The following is a 25,010-nucleotide window of genomic DNA, read 5'->3' on the forward strand; positions in this document are numbered from 1 at the left end:
GCGTGTCCCGACCCAGAGACGCTTGCGCTCCTTCGCCAAAAGCACACCGAATTTTCAGATGAAGCCGGCCCTGAGTTGTCTTTTCTTGGCAGAGAGGGTCGGGCGCGCTGTTTCGGTGAGGGGGACCGCTTGGGACATACCCTTGCCAACCTTTTACCCCCACCACTCGCAGCCTCCTATATTACTGCCCTTAGCGATGGTGGCCTGGATAGGACAACTTCCCCGCACGATATCAAATCCCGCTTTATCGATTTCTACTCGCAAATTTACTCGGCCGGCACTCCTCTGCCGCGGCAGGAGCTCGATCAGTATTTCGAGTCCATCGCCTTGGTCTGGCTAGAAGATCATCACCGTAAATTTCTGGATGAGCCCTTTTCTAGTGAAGAAATATTAGCAGCCATAAGCAGTCTCCCTGGCGACAAGGCCCCGGGTCTAGATAGCCTGCCCGCCTCTTTTTACAAAACATTTGCTGATATTCTTGAACCGCATCTGGCGGCCATGTACAACGAGGCTTTTGACACTGGTCTCTTCCCACCGTCGATGCGCGAGGCCCTGATCACCCTGCTCCTTAAGCCTTACAAGCCGGCTGACCATCGAGATTCCTACCGCCCCCTCTCCCTTATTAATATTGATAACAAAATGTTTGCGTAACTGATCGCCTCCCGTCCCCTCCTGTTAATGCCTACCATCGCCCTTCCCGACCAATCGGCTTTATACCTGGGAAGGCTACCTCACATAATCTGCGTACCATCTTTTCCGTAATGCAACAAATTAACCCCACCCTTCCGGCAGTTGCGGCTCTTCTCGATGCCACAAAGGCGTTTGATACTCTGGAGTTGCCCTTTCTTTTTTACATCGTACCGCGTATGTGTTTTAGCAACATCTTCCTGCGCAAGATTAGACTTCTTTATACTAATCCATCAGCGTGCCTCCGTATTAATGGCCAGGTTTCCGATCCCATCTGCATCGCCTGCGGCACCCGACAGGGGTGTCCCTTATCGCCCATGCTCTTTGCCATCGCTATGGAGCCCCTGGCCGCTAGGTTACGGCAGCACCATACGCACAGGGGCATTGCTTTTTCGTCTCGTTCTCTTCTTGTCTCCATGTACGCGGATGATGTCATGCTATATGTCCGCCATCCTCAGGACAACCTAAGCCCTTTAGTCTGGGAAGTCTTACGTTTTGGTGGGTTCTCGGGCATACAGGTGAACTGGAGCAAGTCCGTTCTGTTCCCCCCGACTGATGCCACTGTCCCGTTTTTGCCTTACTTCCCGTTTGAGTGAGATTCTGGCCCCACATTCTATTTGGGCATCTGGCTTAGCAGGGATCTGGATGAGCTGTGGAGGGCTAACTTTGGGCGGGCGGTGGACTGGTTGGAATCCAAGATCCCCTCGTGGAGCCGACTACTGCTGTCCCTTACCGGCCGGATTGCTATTGCCAAAATGGTGGTTCTCCCTAACTTTCTTTACCTTTTTACGAATATACCCATTCCCCCCACCTCACACTCTTTCCGTAGACTGCGCTCTCTGATCATCTCGCTAGTATGAGCAGGTAAACAACCCAGGGAGGCGTACGATATTTTAACTCTCCCTATGTCTGCCGGCGGATTGGGCGCGCCTGAATTCCGTATCTATGCTTTATGCGCCCAGGCCAGTTTCTTACACTTTTGGATCCACCCTACTCCCTATCAGCCTCACGTCGCGGTGGAGACCGACTTGGCTTCCCGAAGGCCCCTGTCAACTGCACTGTTCGCGCCCGCTGTACGTCCCCAGGTGGAGGTTGACACGGTTGAGACGCTGCGTTGGGCTTGGTCCTACCTGCGCCGGCACTCAGGTCTTTCCCTTCTCTCTGCTAATTCCATGCCAATTGTTAATCACCCTGACTTTCCCGCGCTTCAGTCATCCAGTATGTCCCGTCATGCGATGCGCCTGGGCCTTAGAACAGTGGCGGATCTATACCCAGAGAACTCCTTTTACTCTCTCCCCGACTCCCCGGGGCTGCAAGATACTTTGCTATTTTACCAGCTGCGAGCCACTTGCCGAAAACTGCACCCTACCTTTCCCCGGCCCCCGCCTACCCTCCCAGCTTTGGACTGCATATACTCCTCTTCCTCACCTCACAAGTTAGTCACCAAGCTTTACGCTTTCTCTCTTGCATCTGCTCACATATCTTCTGATCGGGCGCGGGAGGCATGGAGTGTGGACCTGGGCGTGGATATATCGGAGGCTGACTGGCTCTATTGCTGTAATCAAACCAAAAGGCTGTCCCCGAACTATCGGCTCCGCCTGATCCACTTCAAGTACTTGCACAGGGTTTACCGAACCCCCGCGCAGCTCCAACGGCTAGGGCTCGCCCCTGAGGACAACTGCCTGCACTGCGGATTTTGCCCACTTGGTGTCCTAGGGTTTCTGTGTTCTGGCTGGCGGTATGCACCACCATCTCTGCCATTACTGGCTCTGTCATACAAGTAAGTAAGTAAGTAAAGTTTTTATTGTATATAGTTAATTAAAACCTTTACAATATGATTACATAAAAACACATGTTTTAAGAATAAAATGTACGACCTTAGAGGATTGTTAAACACAAAAAAAAAAAAAACTTTCTAAAAAGACTGTATGTTTGGTATATTTGTGGGAGGGGGTTAGGGGTCTAATCATAGCCCTTCGGGCATGCCATGTTCGAGTGTTCAGTAATCTTTCTTTTCTCAGTCTTCACTGCTAGCAGCAATGCCTTTTTTCTCAGTCTGCATTACTAGCCGCAATGCCTTTTGACAGAATCTGGCGGCCCTACAAGCTGTCTGCAGGTGGTAACTGTTCAGTGCTAGCATGACGGCAGGGCGGCATGATCTAATCTGAAAGAGGCGGAATACATGCAGTAGATAATAACGTCTCAAAATTTTCAAGGATGGGCAGATGCACAATATGTGCAACATTGATTCTTCCATTTGCCCACATAGACTGCAGACAGAGGACGGCCATGTTTGCTTCCATGGAGGTGTATGGTCTTTTAAAACGGTGGTACCCAGCCGTAATTGTAATAATGTTTTTTGGGCGGCATTGGATATATGATTAACTAAATACGGTTGGGGCTCCATTTTCACATACGTGGCCAGGACCGTCCAACTGTGTTTTTTCTGTGCTGTTTCGGCTTTGTCTGTTAGCCAAGATCTTTGCTTTGCTGCTCCGTTAGTTACTTTTTTGAAAGCCGCAAAGGTTAGATTTGTATTCCATGTCTTCTCCAACTTTAGACTTGCAAGGGCGTTCTCCCATACTGGTTTCCAAGCGTATTTCGACTTGGTCTGGTTGTTCATCTCAGTCCAACAGAGGCCCATGAGCGTGTCCTCTTGGGCTGCTCTTAGTTTCCAACATGTTTTTAGGATGGCCGCTTGTCTGATTGGATGTTGATTTGATAGACCAAATTCCAGGCGGATCAATGATTGAGATACAAACCTCGGAATCTTAAAGATGTATTTGTACAGCTCTGATTGCTGTGTGTTCAGAAAATTTGCGTCTTTGCCCCTGTACAGTTCCGAACCATAGGTGAGCGAGGGTAGAAACTTGGCGGCTATCACCTTCAGCAAGTGCGAGTTGGATGAACAGGTCAATTTCGTTTTTAATATGTTTAGGGCAAAACAAAGTTTATTTACCTGACCCTTTCTATGCAGTTGGTGATCTTTTAAAGTCCACCTGGCATCGACGACTACTCTCAGATATTTGTACGAGCCAGTCTGCTCTATTTTTTTGCCTGCGATGTGCCATTTGAAAGATTTCCTCCCTGGGCGAGAAGCAAAACAGACGATCTTCCTGATCCCCCCCCTGTGCCTTCTAGGATTTGTTAAGTTCTGCCCTGATGCCTCTCGCCGCCTCATCTCAATGCTATTGGTGCTCGCCAGGCATAGGGTGGCCATGTGTTGGGGGCGCCGTCCTGTTCCCAAGGTAGAGAGTTGGCTTGAGGACGCCTCTCGGAGCCAGACTCTCCTGTCTGAGTTCTGGGACTTAATGCCCGCCAGATCCCGTCCCGTTGACATCTGGGCTCCATTGGTTTCCTACCTCCTTTCCCGCTCCCACTCCAGCAACACTTCCTCTCCCGCGCTCCCTGCCGGCCCCGGGTCCGCGGCGGCCGCCGTTGCTGGTCGTTGACTGACCTTCACATCTCTCCTTTCCACCTGGGCCCCTGCCGCTTCAGATTCCCTGCTCTAGGTACGCTTTTTCATGTGGGCTTCCTCCTCCGGGGGCTGATACTCTGATACTGTTTGCTGTGTCTATACATGCTGGATTCACTATGATGCTTTGTTCTGTTATTTCATGGTAATCTGCCACATTGCTTGTAATACCCCCTGTCGTGACGTGCGTTGCTGCTGAACGGTGTACCATGCCTGCTGTGTCTTTATTCCTTAACCCCTTCTACGCTCATGACGAGCTCAGCTCGTCATGAGGTACACCTCTCGTACACTCATGACGAGCTGAGCTCGTCATGTAACGCGGGTTTAAAAAAACTCAGAGCACTGCGGTAAATCCTACCGCGACTAAGGTGTTAATGAAGGTTTTTGAAAACTTGAAAAAAAAAAAAAGAATTAATAGCAGAACAAATCCCAGTTCTCACATTTTTCACTATCACTAGAAGTGGCATTTCTTAGCTAGTAATGACAAAACGACCTTTACCGCTGGAAATGGTTTGTCATTTGCGAATCCAATGATAGGAAACATTATGAGGCTGCTCCACTGCAATCCACTATTGCAGCCTGAAGTAATTCTAACATTTGCCCAAGTTAGCCTATGGGAAGAGAAAACGTCATAGGTAGTGAAAACACACATAAGTATTCCTCACTACCTGGGCAGGGAATACACATGTACCTGCCCGGCCTTTCACCTACCATTTGCTTCACACCTTAAGAGGCAGGTGATAGGTCCTCTCCAGATAACTAGTGATTTAGAAACGCCAGCCTGGGTAGAAACGTAATTGTGCACAATGGCATGCTGGACACATGTTTACAAACACCATGGGCCTTATAATGGAAGTGCCCTGGGAGAGCTACAGGTGGTGCGCCCGCTTTGTGCTCCCCGGGACACTTTGGTATTACAGAAGGGGCTGCAGACGATTGTGCGACCCCCTTTTGCAATACCAATAGCTCTGGCGCAAATAAAGCTCCAGCACTATCTTCAGAGGGCATTCCCTCATTTGCATTAGGGCGGGCCCATGCATATGAGGAAATCCGTTTGCTTCTACACCCGCCGTATTATAGATTTGGGCATATAGGCAAGAAAGCTGTCGGGCGCACTGAGGGTGCCCACCTAAATGGTGGCACACTGTCAGTGTGCCCCCTGAATGCGGCCCTCTGGAGAGGGGAACACGCAGGTGTACCTACCCTGCCACTCACCTACTCTGAGCTTCACCCCTCGAGACTTTCACTAGGACCGCTCTGGTGGTAGTGAAAGGCCCCTTCAGGGTTGGCTAATGAGTGAGAAAGGCCAACCTGAGCATGATACATGTTTGACAGGCTATTCCGGTGGGGGACACAATCAGTGCTGCGTCCAAATGCTAGTCAGTGCAGTACCTGCCCTGGGTATGTGGTGTACCTTTTTACAGGGCACTCACAGGTACGACAACTAAACCAATCAAATAAGCACACTTTCCTGGCATTTGCAGGAAGGGTGCATGCACTTTGCCGCTGCAGTACAGTGGGAATGTGCCCAGAGTCCTAAGATCATGAAAAGAGAGACAGCAAAAACCAGAAGGACAAAAAGTTTTAGGGAAATCCCCCTAAGATGGGCCATGTCCAACACCCACTTTCGGTAGCATGTTCCTGTGTTGTTTTTCTTGGCTTCTAGCCAATACTGCGGCCTTATTATGACTCTCAATCCCTTTGATAAATAAAGACTTAGTCAAAATATCAGTTCGGAGTAGGAATATCCTTAGACTGCAGCCCCATTTTAACGATTGTATTTAAATGAGAGTGGTACTTTAATGAAACACAGAGTAAATAGCAGATTCAGAACTTAAAACCTGTTTTCATCATAAATAGTCACAATTAAGGATGTGCACTAGAAATCTTGTGAATTTGTTTTCTTTTAAAGTTCAAACTCTACATTATATAAACAAACAATATAACAATACAGTGGCAGCAATTGCAATTATTAAACAGAATAACAACAAAAAATGCGACATGATTCCAGATTTCAATAGGGGCTTGTGACGAACTGCTATATGCCCTCCTTCCTTGTCTTTAGCTAAATTATCTCTAGTGCGAAAAGAACAGTTGATGGACGGAATGCAGAAACAATGTCAAACATTCACCCCCAGAGATCTGGGCATAAATCCATAAATCCATCGTGTTTTTACACACCAGGCCATTACAGTTCAGACCCAGCCATATGCAAATCGGTCTTGACCCTGCTCCCCATGGGAGCAGTCCATCCTGAACTCCCAGGCCATGTCTGCGCATACCCTTTCCACTTAGGGCAACAAATGCAAAAAGAACAGTTGATAGACGTAAAGCTTAAACAATGTCAAACATTAACCGCCCATAGAGAGATCTGGACCTATAGCCATACTTTTTGCACACCATGCCATTCCAGTTTAGACCCAGCCATATGGAAATCAGCCTTGACCCTGCTCTCCATGTGAACAGTCCAGCCTGACCTGCCAGGCCAGGTCCTCCATGGACAGGAAACAAGCATCCTTGGACCGGTTTCAGGGTATCACCACTCATCAGCCAGGCTAGCTTGAATCCAGTGGCCTGGTGAGCTCGGAAACCCACATCTGAGCATACCCTTCCCACTCAGGGCGAAAAATGCATACCATGTCTTTCCAGTTTAGACCCAGCCATATGCAGATCAGTATTGACCCTGCTCCCCATGGGAACAGTCCAGCCGAACTGCCTGGCTAGGTCCTCCCTGGACCTGAATCACGCGTCCAGGGACCAGTTTCAGTGCATCAGCCAGGCTAGCTTTACTCCAGTGGCATGGGGAGCACGCGTCACGTTGTGTATAATGTGTCACTGATCACGTATTAGGGTAAGTGGGTACACTATGAGTATGGTTGTGCATGCATGGAACATGCATGACATTGTATGCATGTTACATTAACACTAATCTCTTATACCCACTCAGAACAGCTGGGTTAATGAGTATCTGTTTGTATATCTTTATGTATTTATGTTTCTTTGCCCTGTTGCTGTGTTATGATTTTGAAATAAGGAACAAGTGTATGCCTCTCCACCTGGGGCACAGGAATGTAGGCCGGACTCACCTGTTGATTTTTGTCTCATGTCCTGTGTTGTGACAATTGACGAATGACAAACCCAACATCACAGACTAAACTGTGACATTAAATAAGGAACTGGGATTCAACATCAGTCCTGATTAAAGCCTGGGGCCATGAGGAAGGGCTGAAACATGTTGATGTAGTATAAAGGTATAGGGGTAGTAACCTTCCCCTTAATTCACCTAAATAATATACTTATTTGTAATAATACCACTGGCACCCAAAATAAAGGGAAACTGGGGTGAATACTAGGTATCTGTAATTTGTATACACCCCACCAGGATTAGAATATTTTCCACAGTGCTGGAAAATGTTTGAGACCACTCTCTTTTTTTGGACCAGGGTGTGACCCAATGATCAAGCAAGACACCAATGGAGTATGTGAGGGTCCACAATTAAAAATACTTGATACTCGTTCAGGAGGGCAAGAGGACAGGGCCATTATTTCATAACCGTTTACAGGGTGGTATGCTACCCTTCATGAAGTGAGTGCTTTATAAATTACTAGCATTGCATGCTGCAGTGCTAATGTTTTCTGTTGGAATGCTGGTCTAGAATAAACTGGTCAAGCACAGTCATGCAAATAAAGAAGATTTCAGTCTTAGACTGGCAAACAGGTACAACAGCAGTTATAATGAAATTGATTGTGAGCATCATGATGATGGGTGTGATTTCAGCCGTTAAAGTTAGCATTATTGAAATTTCACCACCTGCCCTTTGGGGGAAGGAAGGAATATTTTATGGGATAACTCTACCAGTGTTAAGTGTTACTCTTCAGCTTTAAATGTAATGAATTTCATGCACAGTGATTTACCACATATGTGGTCGTGCCTTACTGATCTTCTTTCTTGTTGGCTAATATGCTCTCTGGGGACCCACAGACCAGAAAGCATTCATTTTAGAACTCAGGTTACTGCAGAGGATCACAATTACCTTTTTGTTCACACAACCATTGTGCCCTTCATTATACCCTAATTAAAGTGCTGGTTGTCCAGCATTTGAGCTTTGTAATTAACATTCTGCACACTATGCAAGCCACTGTTTGTGTATGGAAGGTTTGACTCCCAGTGGCAGTCAATGGAGCTAATGTAAGTAAAAACATCTGCGAATATGTAGGCTGTCCTGTTTTCTTTTTTGTGGATTTCAGTGGTGTCTTATCAGTGTTTTCTAAACCTTTTAAAATCAGTGTTTATCAGCATTTATTCCACTACATAACCCCCAAACAAGACAAAAAATTGCAGCGATTCTTATTAGTCAGCCGTTTCACCAATCAAAGAAGTAATTAAAAACTTCCAATAGATCAAGTATGATTTGAATATTCCCACATCCTCTACAGTGTATGAAATAATTAGTTCTGACCTAAAAACAATGATAAACCCTGCACATTTAATTCAAGCACACAAAACCTGAAGAAAAAAAAAATCAAGCAGAATAATCTTAGACCAGTCTTCCTTTTATCTACTTGTATAAAAAGCTGCATTGTGTTGGCCCCTTTAGTAAGAAATAAAAATGGTTCATTCTCTCTCTCTTTTCTTTGAATTGCATTTTACTTTGTAGTTGTGCAGGTGTTAATGATTGTTTATATGTCTTCACTGATGATGGCTGTTTCCCTTTCAGTGTGTTTTTATCAATTACAGGTTTAAACCTAAAACAGGATAACCTACAAATATTGAAACATTTACAGACGTTTGTAATGTTTCCTCAACATTCACTTTGTGTAGTACGGGTTATGCGAGTTAGTGTGTCTATCAAGTCAAGTTAAGTCAAGAATTCTTTATTCGATGATTAAAAATCACCATAAAAGCACATATATATATACATCTGATTAAAATCCAATTAAATCATTATCAGAAACCTGCTTGTTATGCTGCCTAATTCTTTAAAAAGGGAGAAAAGACAAACTGAAAAAGTACAATAGAAGTCTAGACAATCATTCCCCCCCACTGGTTACCCTTAATCGGACAGCCACTTTAATAAAATTCATAATGCAGCACAATGTCAACGGGTCAGTTGCTTGTTGTAAATAAATTAAGGCCTCTCGAGCATGTTTCATTTTACCTTGTTTTAAAATATTTACCAAGAATCTACGCCTAGGCATTGAATAAAAAGGACACAACAATACAAAATGAAGGGAATCCTGCGGAGACCTATTGTCGCAACCGCAGGTTCCCTTCTGCTCAATTGTAGTGAAAAACCCTGCTGGTGACGCTAATAAATAAGGTAAAAAATTGAGCCTAAAACGACACATTAAAAACCTGTCTTGGGCATTATACATGAGATATAAATATGGCTCCATTCCCTCGGTACTCTTAACAAGACTGTGAGCCTTCACAGTCTTTTTTGACCCTTCGGCCTCAGCTCTCTGTGTTATTTACTGGGCTAAAAAAGCTTTCTTTACGATCACTTTATGTTGAGGTACTATTGCTACCGGATCGACAAAGAGATTCTTATAGCCCAGGGCTTCTAAGGTGGCCTTTACATAATTGAGCCATGGGATTCTCATACATTTCTCTTTTCCTAGGCAATCATTTAAAATTTCCCTACTCAGGGACGCCTCGGGATTAGTCCAAATTTTCAACCAAGCCACTATGGGTCTAAGCTTCGCCAAGTCTTCGAGGTATGGCCTCCCTAATTCCCTATGGACTATTACACCAACGATACTTGGTGGAACTTTCAAGATGGATCTTAGATATTTATTTTCCTCCCGCTGTAGTGTGTCTATCAAAGAAGGAATGCCACTCTGAGAGCTTACAGCCTGCAGACCAAGAGGATTATTAATTAGTTCTGGATTTCTATGTATTAGAGGTTTTTGTGTGTGAATCATTTAAGAGCAACACATATTGATTATTTTAGTAGAATAACACTTAGCATGTTCCTAGGGCCAGCTTGAGAATCATCTAATATTTGCAGTAATGAGGACTATAAACCCCAATGCTTCACTTTGAGCTACTCCCTCCTCCCTCAGCTTGATCAAGCACATTTTTGAGATTCATGAAGTGATGGAAAACCTAATTGTTTTTGGCACCAGGACACCCTGACATTGTCAGAACATGTTTCTGACTCACGTGCACCATCCTCAGTTGTGGAACATGAACTTGCTGTCTCAGGTGCACAGGCATTAATGACTACCTCCTCTGCTACCTCACATTCTTAGCACTTTGAAATGACTTCAAAGTGTTCTATATAAAATGCTAATAAATAAACGGACACGCATTTACAGTGTACTCTCAGATAACAGAGATTTTGCTTCCATGCCATTTTGAATAATATCAATAAGCCACAACACTAGTATAGATCCTTGAGAACAAAGCCAAAGTTGTGTAATCCAGATCAACACTAATCACAACCAATTTGCCAATTTACTTTGTATTTTGGGGGTCATTTTGGTCCCTTTCTGATTGGCCATCAATTGAATTATTGAACTAACAGCCTCCATTTTTTCTGAGTGAAGGAATACAATTTGCATATGGTAACACTGTCTTTTCTTTGCTTTTTTTCCTCTTTCTCATAGCATGATAACCAAATAATTCACAGAGACCTAAAAGCAGAAAATGTCTTCTACACCAGTAACACCTGTGTGAAGGTTGGTGACTTTGGCTTCAGCACCATAAGTAAGAAAGATGAAACTCTGAACACTTTTTGTGGCTCCCCTCCGTACGCTGCTCCTGAGCTCTTCAGAGATGAGCACTATGTTGGCATTTATGTGGATTTATGGGCACTGGGCATCCTTCTCTACTTCATGATGACAGGGAGCATGCCTTTCAAGGCAGACACGGTTGCCAAACTGAAGAAGAGCATCCTTGATGGGGCTTACAACATCCCTTCATACGTTTCAGAGCCTTGTCAGAAACTGATCCGTGGGATGCTCCAGGCAATACCAACTGAACGATGCAGTATTGTCTACATAATGAAAAGCGAATGGATGAAAGGCATTGAATATCCCAAGCCCTTGGAGCCCTTTAAACTGGACCCAAAGCACTTATCTGATACAGGTTCTCTAAAAGATGAAGACATTGAAGTTAAGAGCACCTTGGAAAATCTAGGGATCACAGAGGAACATATCCGAAACAACCATGGCAAAGACTCTCGAAGCTCCATCACTGGCATCTATAGGATAGTACTACACAAAGTCCAGAGAAGGAGGGCAGTTGAGATTGTCCCAATCCTAACAAGCTCAGACAGCAAGGAAAAGCACTCAAAGAAAAATCACAGATCCTGTCGACAGATAAGGCATACCTCAAAGTTCTGCTCAATTTTATGAACTTTATTAAGGTCTTTTTTTAACTTTTGACAATATTGTTAGTGTACATTTTGTATTTTTTTAAATAAATCTTGAAGTATGCCTTTGAGTATGTCCAATTGATTATTATTCAAATGAATTCTCTTCGATGCACTGGATTCTATGTAATGTGGATGTTTTGTAAAGAGTTACTTTATATAATTGTCAGACCAGTTTTCTGATAAAAGACAGAATAGTGCTTGAAAGATGTCCTACCTCACCGCTTTAGGATTAAGGAGGTTGGTTTGTAATCCTTTTGCATGTGAGGATTGTCCGTGCAGGTTTCACTGAGTAACTGCAAAGGGAGGAGGAATAGTTTTCAAAAATGTATCCCAAGTCCTAGCAATAACTTCTCATTAAATCTATCCACACTATTAAGCAAGTACTCTGAGTGACAGGCTGAATACTAAGGTTTTCCATTTTACAGAGGCAGTTCGAGCCTAAGAAAATATTAGTCATGGCAACTATTACTACACCACTGAAGCCACTGTCTTTGTATCTGTTAAGTCATTAGATTTGGCTTAAAGCATGTCTAAGTGTAATTGCTCTTCTTCTCTTTCTTCTGGAAAAGGGATCATATGATATTATCATTCACAGATGTGTCTTGTGTCGAAACCTTATGATAATGGTATTGAAATACATTGTATAGTATTTGGTATTTATGCTTGTAGCTGTGATGCAGTATACAATGGCTCAGGAACGTTTGCTGCTTGCCATGTCATTCTACTTGTCATTCTGCTTACAGAAATGTTGAAGATGATACAATACTTTGTAGTTCAATACAGATTGTAAAAGGTTGTACTATGCACTTTATTTGTAAAAAGTATAATAGTAGCCAGCGTAATACAACATATTTTTACACAGTACCATGGTTGTTCTCTAATTTTTTTCAAATGGTGATGTATTTTATTTATAAGCATAAATAAAGGTTACAGTCTATTTTATAATCCAAATGAATTAAACTATGTTCATGTTTCTGTGTGTGTCTTTTATGTGTAGCACATACTAAAAACGGAATTATTTCTAGGCTTTGTGTGTGAATTTATTGCTTTCACGCCATGGCAGATGCTACATGAATACAATGAAAAACAAATCCACCCACAACAGAGAAATCTTGGCTAATCAACTAATACCCTCCTGGCTGTAATAATGGAGAAAGTTGTTTCTAGTAAACTGATCAGTTATCCACCTCTAGACAATTTTAACAGGTTTCAGGGGGAGATATTGAGTGACAGCATAAGTTCACACACTTTGAGAGTGCTATAATAAATGGTTGCAACAACACAGATAGGAGGGGTACCTGAATCAGGCATCAACGCCATACACCAGAATCACTCCATAAAATCCTATATATCTCTGACGTGACAAAAGCTGATGCCTATCCACATGAAATACCTCCAGAGAGTAAGACCCTATGGTGAAGCCAGCCTAATACCACCAGCCAGGACCTGTCCTCTTTAAATAACTTTCTTTCTTTCATAGCACAGAGCATATATTCCATCATGGACAAAAGCCGTACCTGATCTGATATAAACACCAGAGGCTGATATAACTTTTGGGGTGTTCATTTATGCAGGAATTGAGTGTATGAGCTTCTTTTAATTTGTCCTCTTGCTCTGCAAACTCTATTAATAAGAATCTCTCTAATTACATCAGCTCTATTAAAGGTAGCTCAATCGGTTATGTAACTTGTGCAGGAAATTTAGACTTGCCCCCCCTTAAGTATAATCTAGATTTATCAAAACCTAGAAATATTTTGGGCAGTTTCATTACTTATTGATTTCAGTAGCTAATTTGTTATTAGATTTGTTTGTGAAATAAAAATTATTGGAGATAGGAGGCTTTCCTGTCTCTATTCAGTTAGATCTATGCAGGGGTACAGAGCAACAGCTGTGAGACATGGGTCTTAATATGGGTGAATATAGGAGACTGATGGCACAATGCAGTTGAAGTTTCCAGGATTTAAAGTAATGTGAATAGTCACATGTCCTTGGTTAGATCTACATAAGATGCCAATAGACTTCTAGTCAACATAACAACAGAAGAGACGGTAAGGAGCAAGTAAGCCTCAGGAGTAAGTGTACAGCAGAAATTGTAAGATGTGGGTGTTAATAAAATATTTGAAGTGGAAATGGCATTAAAGTTGAGTGGTAACTGAAGCAGAATTATGGAGGGCATGAGTATAAAAGATAAGAGAAAAATCTATGTATATGTATATATATTAAAAAATATATATGTGCCCTCAATTGCCAAATGTAGTATTGCTCCTCTATTCTTTCTTCTATAATTAATTTAAGGGATTTAGAGACTGATAGAAATAGTATAGAACATAGATATAGAATAATTGGGTGGTAGAATGGTTTGGATACTAAATTAAATTTAGTCTAGACGAAGAGGGAATAATTAGGGTGAAAAATAGAATAAAATAAAAAGGAGAGGGAAATTTATAACAAAAATAAAAAACGTACAATCTTTTGATATAGGGCAGCACCTCAAGCCTTCCTGTTCTGCTGCCCTATGTCAAAAGAAAAGGGCAGAAATACACCGTCTCTATCAAATATGGCGCATTCCTGTCCTTTCTCCCTGCGCTGGTGTACAAATGGCTGCCATGCACCAATGGAGGCACCCTTCTGCCATGATGCAAGTGTGTCTGCGTTTTAGGGGTGCTTTTGTGCAGAAAGAAACCCCTTTCTGAACAAAAACAATCAATGATGGCAATTTCCTCTTTCTTGTAAATAAGGTCCAAAGTTTTCCCACCCCAATTTTCAGATTTTGTTTTCTTTGTCTATTCTACGCTTTTTGTATATATTTTGTAGGGATTTATTTATTAACAGAAACCATATAACAGGGATCTACTATAACTGGGTTTGTGTATTTTTATGATTAAGTACAGTAGCTGTGGTTGTTAAGTCTCGGGGAGCTCAAAGAGGCCTGAGTGAATTTTGCCTGGAGATTGGAGGCCTAGGGTATGACGAGAGAGTCCAGGCTCAGGAGGTCAGTTGAAGGAAATGAGAGAAACTCAGAATAATCAGGAAATCTAGCTGATATAGTCTCAAGGTTGTGAGATGGAAGGCATCTGTTGATCAAGTGGAATGACATTCCATATCAGAAATTATAGAAAATGAGAAACAAAGGTGTTTGTCATGCAACCATAAATTACCAGAGACAAAACAAGAGGAGAGCTAAGATTTTGTTTATAACTCTACATATCATGAGGCAGCATTTGTGCAGGAAATGCACTCAGAATTAATGGTGGCTCAAATCCTCCATTCGACTACTGAGATTCCCCTAAGGTTCAAAATGTTGCTCAAAGTCAACAGGTTGATCTGGGCATCTGAAAAGCTGACAGAGTGAATATGGATTAGGTGGCAAATGGCTCAACATATATCACATCAACAGCAAATGATGTTATTATGATGCTGACTTGTCCAGCACTTCTATTCCTCTGGGAATTTGTTTAGTTGCAAGTCTGGATCTTATTGAAGGTGGCTCTGAGTTTAACATTAGTGATAACTGGGCTTATTGAGAACCATACCATTATATGTAATTATAAGACAAAATTGATATTTAGTTTTATGTTCTTAAGTACAATGAGTTTTTGCAGGCTGTAATTTAAGTACAGGCTCTCCACATTCACAGCCTTATGGAGGAAGTTATAAGATCTTTAGATTTTGAGATCTGAATTGAGCAGAGGGGACACATTTGTCCTAATTGAGATCATATTTAGCAGTGAGAAGCACAGATTAAATAATTAAATCCTCCCTCAGCAGTCCTTTTCTCCATTTCCTTGTGTTACTCACTGAAGAACTTTCCATACAGCGAGAAAGCCAGAAGTGTCACTCCAGGTAGAGGTTCTGTGTACAACTATCAGGTTTGTATGAGGACCAAAAGTGGAATTGAAAGGTTGGTAGACAAAAACCTGGTGCGCAACAGATGTGCTCTAAAATACGCCTCTGATCCAGACTGAAAGGAGTATGATGGAGAAACTGTACACAAATGTACTGTAGTTATCTGAACAATTTTAGGTGATAAACAAATCCTTTTTTAGCGTAACCATCTCAATATATGCGTCACTTTTGCATATTTACTTGATACCGCTGGGAACAGTGAGGGTACATCTTTAGCTGGGAGTTAGGGAGATAGCAGATTGGGTAGAGTTGGATATGGTAAAAAATCATGGTTACTGAGTCAGAGTCCACTAACTAAACGTCATATTAGGGACACCAATGCAAGGCTCTAGAATGGGAATTTGCTGGGAGATGCACCTTCATAGAGGCCCAAGTATGGATCCTGAAAAGTCAACTCCTCACAGCAAGGGTTCTGTTAGAATCGGAATGAACCCTTCATGATGTACATATGTGTTTCCCTGCCCTGATTGCCTAACTACGTATATCTGGTATCATCATTTTTTTATTTGGCCCTAGCCTCACACTGATCTAGGGTGTTCCCGGAGCCCTATCCTGTCCCTTGATGTGTGAGGTCTTGGACTTGTCCTGTGACATGAAGAGGCGCACAAATCGTGCCCTATATCTTCTTGATAGTGAACAACAGCTTCCGTCATCGGTTTAGTATATATAGTGGAGGTATTATGAGCCCCAATGTACCCCAATATAGGCCTAGGTAGCTGCACAACCTTTTACCTACATTTTCCTACCTTGCTCTACATAACGACTCTGGTGCTGACCTTTTACCTAGTTAGGTGCTGAATAAATGTGTAGTTTTCTTCTAAAACTAGCCTCATTTATTATGCATGAGGATTCTTAGTATCATAACTTAATCCCCTGCCTGCAGGATAACCATCTTCTATATAATAACTATGTACAAAAGTCACCGCTACCGTCATCCTTGGATGACAGGCCCACGGTACCATTACACATCTAGGTAGAATCCCTGAGGGTATCTTTCGGGTTTAAAAGAATCACATCTTCTCTGGGAAACAAGAGGAGATGCCTCCATGCTGACACATGACGCTGAGAGTCCTGCACGCAGAAACTCCAGCTCGCAGTGCTCTGACATCCCTTGTGGGGTATCCAACTCGAGACCAAGACGGGGTCCTTTGTTCTCTCCCATCAGGTAATGGGGTTGGCTCTTTCCTGGGGGATTCCTGGCTTTACACCTACATACATGCTTGGTGCACTTAGGTACACTTAGCTAGGGGTTGCATCTTAGGAGTATGCTTGATTACTGCCATGTATCTATATGCCTGCATATATTCACTGTGTTAGCACAATGGTAGACTTCTGCCTTTATTTACTTTGTTGGTGCTCGTAATAGTATATATCTGTTTTTGTCTAATGGTTATTGCAGCACATGTATTTTATACTAGGATGACGTTGGTTCAATAAAATGGTTATTGGAAACGTCCCCATTGTTTATTATGTGTATCTCTCTGAAAAGAAGTGAGCACGAGTGACTGAGCAAAAAGTAATGTACTGTTTCCACAATCCCCGAAGGATCAAAGGTTGTCATGTTGAATAGTTGCCAAACACTATTCGCTCCTTGGTATGGTTAGGCAGTGGCGTCACGCGGGGGGTGCAGACTGCACCGGGTGACACCATCACATGGGGTGACACCGTGAAAATACTATATGAAGTTTGATGGACAAGTGCACAGCTATAGGTCAACTCTTATAAAACAAATGTTCAGATGGTAGGATAGGTGCTCCCAGGTGTCGCCCTCTGCCCAGTGGACGAGTAGTGTTCCAAGCAATAGTGCTATCAATTAAAAACTGATAGCATCCCGTAGAGCACACTGTATGGCGATTCTTGCCTCCAAAGTTTAAAAGAACCAAGATGAATAAATTTCTTTTGAACAAAACGAGTTTTAATCCATTGTACTTGATTTTAACATGTTAATCCACATGATGTATTCAACATTATTTTTCTTGCTCCAATGCATTTCGGACCATTGTCCTTCATCGGGGAGCATCTAAAAAAGAACGACATGCAAAGATTATCTGTATATATTCCTAACTAATTGAAACTGATATATACAAGTGCGGTTAATCGATTAGAAAAAACGTGTACTAGTACGAGAGTATATGACAGCTAATTCGTGAATCAGGGCTAATCTGAAACTGAGTAAAAAATAAGGGACTTTTGGTGGTAAAAATATAAGCGTGAAATCGACTTTTAAAGCGGGTGAAAAGTGAGTGATGTTATCGCGTTCGAAAACGTGAGGAAGTTAAGAGTAAAAAGTTCACCGGATCAGTGCAAAAAACCTACTCGTGACAAACTGCATTCAAACGTGTCCGAATTTTAACCCAGCGTTCCAAACGATTGAACATCAAACTGACATGCTGAATAAAAACGGGTGCTCTATAAACTTACATTTGTGAAAAAGCACGACAACTTCATGCGCGCAGGTTGAAAACGCTCCGCCGTGGGTGGCTGACACGGAAGTGTAGATGCGATCGGATACATGGGTCACGTGATCGGGGACTAGAACTAAACAAAAGACTATCGGAGAGTGAGTGAAATAAAAGTGAATGACGAGGTGTACCCGCACCGAAAGGTGCAAAACCGAATAACTAATGATAAAAGTAAAGATGATTAAATAGAGGTTCAAATATAACATAAATGCAACATATAAGGAAGGAAATATAAGGAAGGAAATATAAAAGATCCTTAATATAACAACAAGGAGAAATGTCCAGAAACTGATATCCCAACATGGGGATGTCTACAAAAAGTTTATAGGTAACATGAAAATTTGATGCGTTCGTTAAGCCCATATGGCTTCATTGATTGGAGTCTGTATATCCAGTAATTTTCTCTTTGGAGCAATTGTTTATTATTGTCTTTTCCTTCCTCTTTATTGATGACTTCCAAGATGGTATATTTCAATTGGGAAACGGAATGTTTCATTTCATTGAAATGGGTTGCTACCGTGGATTTTTGGTTCATGGTACGGATGTTGGACTTGTGTTCGTTTAGACGTATTTTAATTTTGCGCTCAGTTTTTCCAACATAAGTTTTTCCGCATGGACATTTCAAAAGGTAAACGCAATTGTTGGTATCACAAGTGGCAGTAACCTGTAAATGGATTTTATGTCCTTTCATGGGATGTGTTATTTCTGTACCAGTTATTATGTTGTGACAATTGTTGCAGTTATTGCATGGTCTGGTACCACGGGATTGGAGGTTCGATGTTTTGGTCTGTTTGAGGATTTCTCCTAAATTTTTGCCCCTGGTGTAGGCAAATAATGGTAAAGACTTGAAAATGTCATTGAAATCAGTTTCTAATTGTAGTAATGGCCAATATTTGAGTACTAAGTTTTTATAGGTAGTACTTACATTAGAAAATTTAGAAACTACAACCATCCGGTCGCTTTTAGATTTTTGTGCGGTTTTCTTTAGAATCTCGTCACGCTTCATGGGTTGGATGGACATTTTTGCAGATTCCAAAACCTGATCTGGATATCCCCTTGAACGGAATCTTTCCGTCATTTCATTGATGCGATGAGGAAGGAAAAGACAATAATAAACAATTGCTCCAAAGAGAAAATTACTGGATATACAGACTCCAATCAATGAAGCCATATGGGCTTAACGAACGCATCGAATTTTCATGTTACCTATAAACTTTTTGTAGACATCCCCATGTTGGGATATCAGTTTCTGGACATTTCTCCTTGTTGTTATATTAAGGATCTTTTATATTTCCTTCCTTATATTTCCTTCCTTATATGTTGAATTTATGTTCTATTTGAACCTCGATTTAATCATCTTTACTTTTATCATTAGTTATTCGGTCTTGCACCTTTCGGTGCGGGTACACCGCGTCATTCACTTTTATTTCACTCACTCTCCGATAGTCTTTTGTTTAGTTCTAGTCCCCGATCACGTGACACATGTATCCGATCGCATCTACACTTCCGTGTCAGCCACCCACCCATGGCGGAGCGTTTTCAACCTGCGCGCATGAAGTTGTCGTGATTTTTCACAAATGTAAGTTTATAGAGCACCCGTTTTTATTCAGCATGTCAGTTTGAAGTTCAATCGTTTGGAACGCTGGGTTAAAATTCGGACACGTTTGAATGCAGTTTGTCACGAGTAGGTTTTTTGCACTGATCCGGTGAACTTTTTACTCTTAACTTCCTCACGTTTTCGAACGCGATAATATCACTCACTTTTCACCCGCTTTAAAAGTCGATTTCACGCTTATATTTTTACCACCAAAAGTCCCTTATTTTTTACTCGGTTTCAGATTAGCCCTGATTCACGAATTAGCTGTCATATACTCTCGTACTAGTACACGTTTTTTCTAATCGATTAACCACACTTGTATATATCAGTTTCAATTAGTTAGGAATATATACAGATCATCTTTGCATGTCGTTCTTTTTTAGATGCTCCCCGATGAAGGACAATGGTCCGAAATACATTGGAGCAAGAAAAATTATGTTGAATACATCATGTGGATTAACATGTTAAAATCAAGTACAATGGATTAAAACTCGTTTTGTTCAAAAGAAATTTATTAATCTTGGTTCTTTTAAACTTTGGAGGCAAGAATCGCCATACAGTGTGCTCTAAGGGATGCTATAAGTTTTTAATTGATAGCACTATTGCTTGGAACACTACTCGTCCACTGGGCAGAGGACGACACCTGGGGGCACCTATCCTACCATTTGAACATTTGTTTGATAAGAGTTGACCTATAGCTGTGCACTTGTCCATCAAACTTCATATAGTATTTTCATTTGAGTCTACCCAACGGCCAGGTGGCACGCCAGAAATTTCAAAATGAACTATGAAGACATAGCCCGCTCTACGGAAGCTAGAGCAGACACTTTCGCCTTCGGCATTGAAGAAGCAAGTAAAATCTATGCCTTAATCCAGGACGACATCACTCAGTTTTCAACAACAAGGAGTAAAGAACAGAACACAAAACAATTACTATATTTGTCTAAACGCAAGATCAACCAGACATTACACGCTGCGACCATAATCAAATATCATAAAACCCAACGCATCCCTAGGGGCCTACGAATTGCACTCAAACCCTCATTGTGCAAGAATTCTAAACCATTTCAAGACAAATGGTATGCTATATTAAATAAATGCAGCCTCGATTTGATCCTCTTAATAGTGGAAGAACTATCAAAAATCATAATTGAAATTGAAAAGGAAATCGCTGAAACAACGGAAGAGCTCACAAAAAACATGCCTACGGAAGAATGGGATGAATTCATTGCTGACATCAAACAACAACTGGATAAACATCAAGATGAAATAAATGATCGAAAAATCAGAAAATTCAGGCGTGATACGCTAGATTATAAGTTAGATGAGGTATACACCTGGGCGGAAGTTTACGCCCAGAGAAGAAGATCTCGCCCATATACTCAAAATACAGACACGTCTTCGTCGGAAGGCGATTTCACTGAACGCCAACAGAAATCTGGACAACAGAGAGGTCGTCCACTTGGATCTCGTCAAACCGTGAGAACACAAGAATCAATTCCTAGCACCTCAATTGATACTACAACAACTTCTTTGTTAGAACAGGTTGTGGAACAAGACGACCCCAGAGGGGCAAAACAAAAAAGCATGCCACAAACAAGAAGTGTAACTTTACCAAAGGAGAAAGAGAAGAAAAGGAAATGAATGAGGACAACCAACTGGTTATCAACATATCCGACTACACATTTACCAGTCAAGATATGAAATTGTTACAGAAAGGCACTTCGTTTGTACCTGCTAGTAAATCTAATTTGTTGTAATTGGAAATAGCTACGTTCAAACTGATTAGGAAATTAAGGCTCAGACATTTTTTGATAACATCATGAATAAACAAGGAGAGAAAAAAGAGGACCCATTGATGGGTCTAAAAGCACCAAGTACTTTCCAGGCTCCAGTAAGCCATAAAACTATCGATCTTTTTGAACAATTGATTAAAAAGGATTTGACGAGCATTAATTACAAGAAAAACTCACACAAGAATATGACCCAGAAAGACCAAGATCGTTTAAAATCTATAGCTTATAATGACAAGATAGTCTGCACCAAAGCTGACAAAGGAGGTGCAATTGTTGTTATGAACGCTTCTATGTACCATCAAAAACTACACGATCATGTTTCAGATGAAATGATTTACATGAAACTACCCAACAATCCCACACAGCAATTTGCTACAGACCTGAAAACCATCATCGATAAAGCCTATTCACAAGGAATTATTGATCAAAGAACCAAAAACTTTCTCTTGCTATCTCATCCCAGAAGTCCATCAATATATGCCATGCCCAAGATACATAAAGAGTTGAAGAATCTGCCGATTCGCCCCATAGTATCTACCTGTGGGAGTATCCACGAGCCTGTGGGACAGTACTTGGATCGCAAATTACAACCCACTGTTCAATCATTGGCAAGTCATATCAGAGATACAACAGACTTCTTGTGCAAACTACAAGAGCTAGAAATTCACCCCAATGAAACATTATTGCTATGCACTGCCGACGTCAGTGCATTGTATACTTCCATCCCACACGCAGGAGGCATAGAGGGCGTTGAACAAGCTGTCTTAAATCTAGACTTGGATGAAGCTACCAACATTTTCTTAATGGAACTAATGACTTTTACGTTATACCACAGTTACTTCAAACACCAGGACAATTGGTATCTGCAACTAGTGGGCACCAGTATGGGTAATTGCGCAGCCCCAGTCTACGCTAATATTTATATGGGAGAATTCGAACACACGAACATATGGTCAAAACTAGAATGGAGCCACAATCTAAAAATGTATGTACGATACATTGATGACTTATTTATCTTGTCGAAGAACACCAAAGAAAGCTTAGAAACAGCCCTTGATACGTTGTACAATATCAATGACAGAATAAAATTTACATGGAACATTGAACCCAACTCGATCACCTTTTTGGATGTAAAAATCACACTCAAAGACAACCAGATAATCACAGACATTTTCAGAAAATCAACAGATCGTAACAATACTTTACACTATACCAGTTTTCACCAACCATCCTTAAAAAGACACCTACCAAGATCACAATTACTCAGAGTCAAACGCATAACATCAGACCCTATCATGGCAGAAGTACGCATCAATGAAATGACGGAAAGATTCCGTTCAAGGGGCTATCCAGATCAGGTTTTGGAATCTGCAAAAATGTCCATCCAACCCATGAAGCGTGAAGAGATTCTAAAGAAAACCGCACAAAAATCTAAAAGCGACCGGATGGTTGTAGTTTCTAAATTTTCTAATGTAAGTACTACCTATAAAAACTTAGTACTCAAATATTGGCCATTACTACAATTAGAACCTGATTTCAATGACATTTTCAATTCTTTACCATTATTTGCCTACACCAGGGGCAAAAATTTAGGAGAAATCCTCAAACAGTCCAAAACATCGAACCTCCAATCCCGTGGTACCAGACCATGCAATAACTGCAACAATTGTCACAACATAATAACTGGTACAGAAATAACACATCCCATGAAAGGACATAAAATCCATTTACAGGTTACTGCCACTTGTGATACCAACAATTGCGTTTACCTTTTGAAATGTCCATGCGGAAAAACTTATGTTGGAAAAACTGAGCGCAAAATTAAAATACATCTAAACGAACACAAACCAAAAATCCACGGTAGCAACCCATTTCAATGAAATGAAACATTCCGTTTCCCAATTGAAATATACCATCTTGGAAGTCATCAATAAAGAGGAAGGAAAAGGCAATAATAAACAATTGCTCCAAAGAGAAAATTACCGGATATACAGACTCCAATCAATGAAGCCATATGGGCTTAACGAACGCATCGAATTTCCATGTTACCTATAAACTTTTTGTAGACATCCCCATGTTGGGATATCAGTTTCTGGACATTTCTCCTTGTTGTTATATTAAGGATCTTTTATATTTCCTTCCTTATATTTCCTTCCTTATATGTTGCATTTATGTTATATTTGAACCTCGATTTAATCATCTTTACTTTTATCATTAGTTATTCGGTTTTGCACCTTTCGGTGCGGGTACACCGCGTCATTCACTTTTATTTCACTCACTCTCCGATAGTCTTTTGTTTAGTTCTAGTCCCCGATCACGTGACACATGTATCCGATCGCATCTACACTTCCGTGTCAGCCACCCACCCATGGCGGAGCGTTTTCAACCTGCGCGCATGAAGTTGTTGTGATTTTTCACAAATGTAAGTTTATAGAGCACCCGTTTTTATTCAGCATGTCAGTTTGAAGTTCAATCGTTTGGAACGCTAGGTTAAAATTCGGACACGTTTGAATGCAGTTTGTCACGAGTAGGTTTTTTGCACTGATCCGGTGAACTTTTTACTCTTAACTTCCTCACGTTTTCGAACGCGATAATATCACTCACTTTTCACCCGCTTTAAAAGTGGATTTCACGTTTATATTTTTACCACCAAAAGTCACGTATTTTTTGCTCGGTTTCAGATTAGCCCTGATTCACGAATTAGCTGTCATATACTCTCGTACTAGTACACGTTTTTTCTAATCGATTAACCGCACTTGTATATATCAGTTTCAATTAGTTAGGAATATATACAGATCATCTTTGCATGTCGTTCTTTTTTAGATGCTCCCCGATGAAGGACAATGGTCCGAAATGCATTGGAGCAAGAAAAAAAATGTTGAATACATCATGTGGATTAACATGTTAAAATCAAGTACAATGGATTAAAACTCGTTTTGTTCAAAAGAAATTTATTAATCTTGGTTCTTTTAAACTTTGGAGGCAAGAATCGCCATACAGTGTGCCCTAAGGGATGCTATCAGTTTTTAATTGATAGCACTATTGCTTGTGACACCGTGAAAGGCATGCCAAGTATTACCACTGTCTGACCGGGCACTCTGCCTCACAGCGTTGAGTGACTGCGCCTCTGACACCTGGCTGTGTGTGTGTGCCCATGCGGACTGGGCCGCAGCTTCACTTGTCAGACTAACAAGATTGATGTGCTGCTGGTGCTCTGAGTTATAGTGCCGTGCTCAGCTCTCTGCTACAAGAGGGGCCCGTCTCTGCACCTGCTTTTTAGAACTGCGGGTGCTCAGCGTCGCCGTCGGCACTTGGCAGGAAGACCCGGTCCACTTAAAGCTCTGTTGATTACACATCAATTTTGTGAGCTTGCTGCATGGCATTTATGACTGTTGGTCAGTGTGCATGGTTACAGGCATGTGTATTGGACTTTCGGAAAATGTGTGCTTATGGGGGTGTTGGTGTGTCTGCATGCCCTGTGGGATGATGTCTTTGCCTTCTGCGTACATGCTCTACATCAAAGCCATCATACCTGTTGACTTTTTATGGGCTTGCTGTTGGTGTGAAAGCTTGTATTTAAATTAATTTATTATATCTTGGAATTTTAATCCAGACTTGACAAGTAGAGAGAGGCCACCCATTTTACCTTGCGCCCCTGTTGATGCTAGTTTGGGAGTAAACTAAGGGCGTTGCGAGGATAATCGT

The 25,010-nt window shown here is 41.7% G+C and overlaps 1 protein-coding gene across 1 annotated transcript in view; it reads left to right on the forward strand.

Annotated features, from left to right (window-relative positions):
* Positions 1-12,496, forward strand: part of NIM1K (NIM1 serine/threonine protein kinase) — a 209,572-nt gene extending 197,076 nt beyond the window's left edge. The window contains exon 4 of the mRNA XM_078677291.1: positions 10,775-12,496. Coding sequence (XP_078533417.1) covers positions 10,775-11,524 — 750 coding nt within the window. The 3' untranslated portion in view covers positions 11,525-12,496. The remainder of the gene's footprint in view (positions 1-10,774) is intronic.
* The last annotated feature ends 12,514 nt before the right edge of the window (positions 12,497-25,010 follow it).

This window comes from Lissotriton helveticus, chromosome 2_1 (genome assembly GCF_964261635.1).
Source record: "Lissotriton helveticus chromosome 2_1, aLisHel1.1, whole genome shotgun sequence".
Lineage (NCBI taxonomy): Eukaryota > Metazoa > Chordata > Amphibia > Caudata > Salamandridae > Lissotriton > Lissotriton helveticus.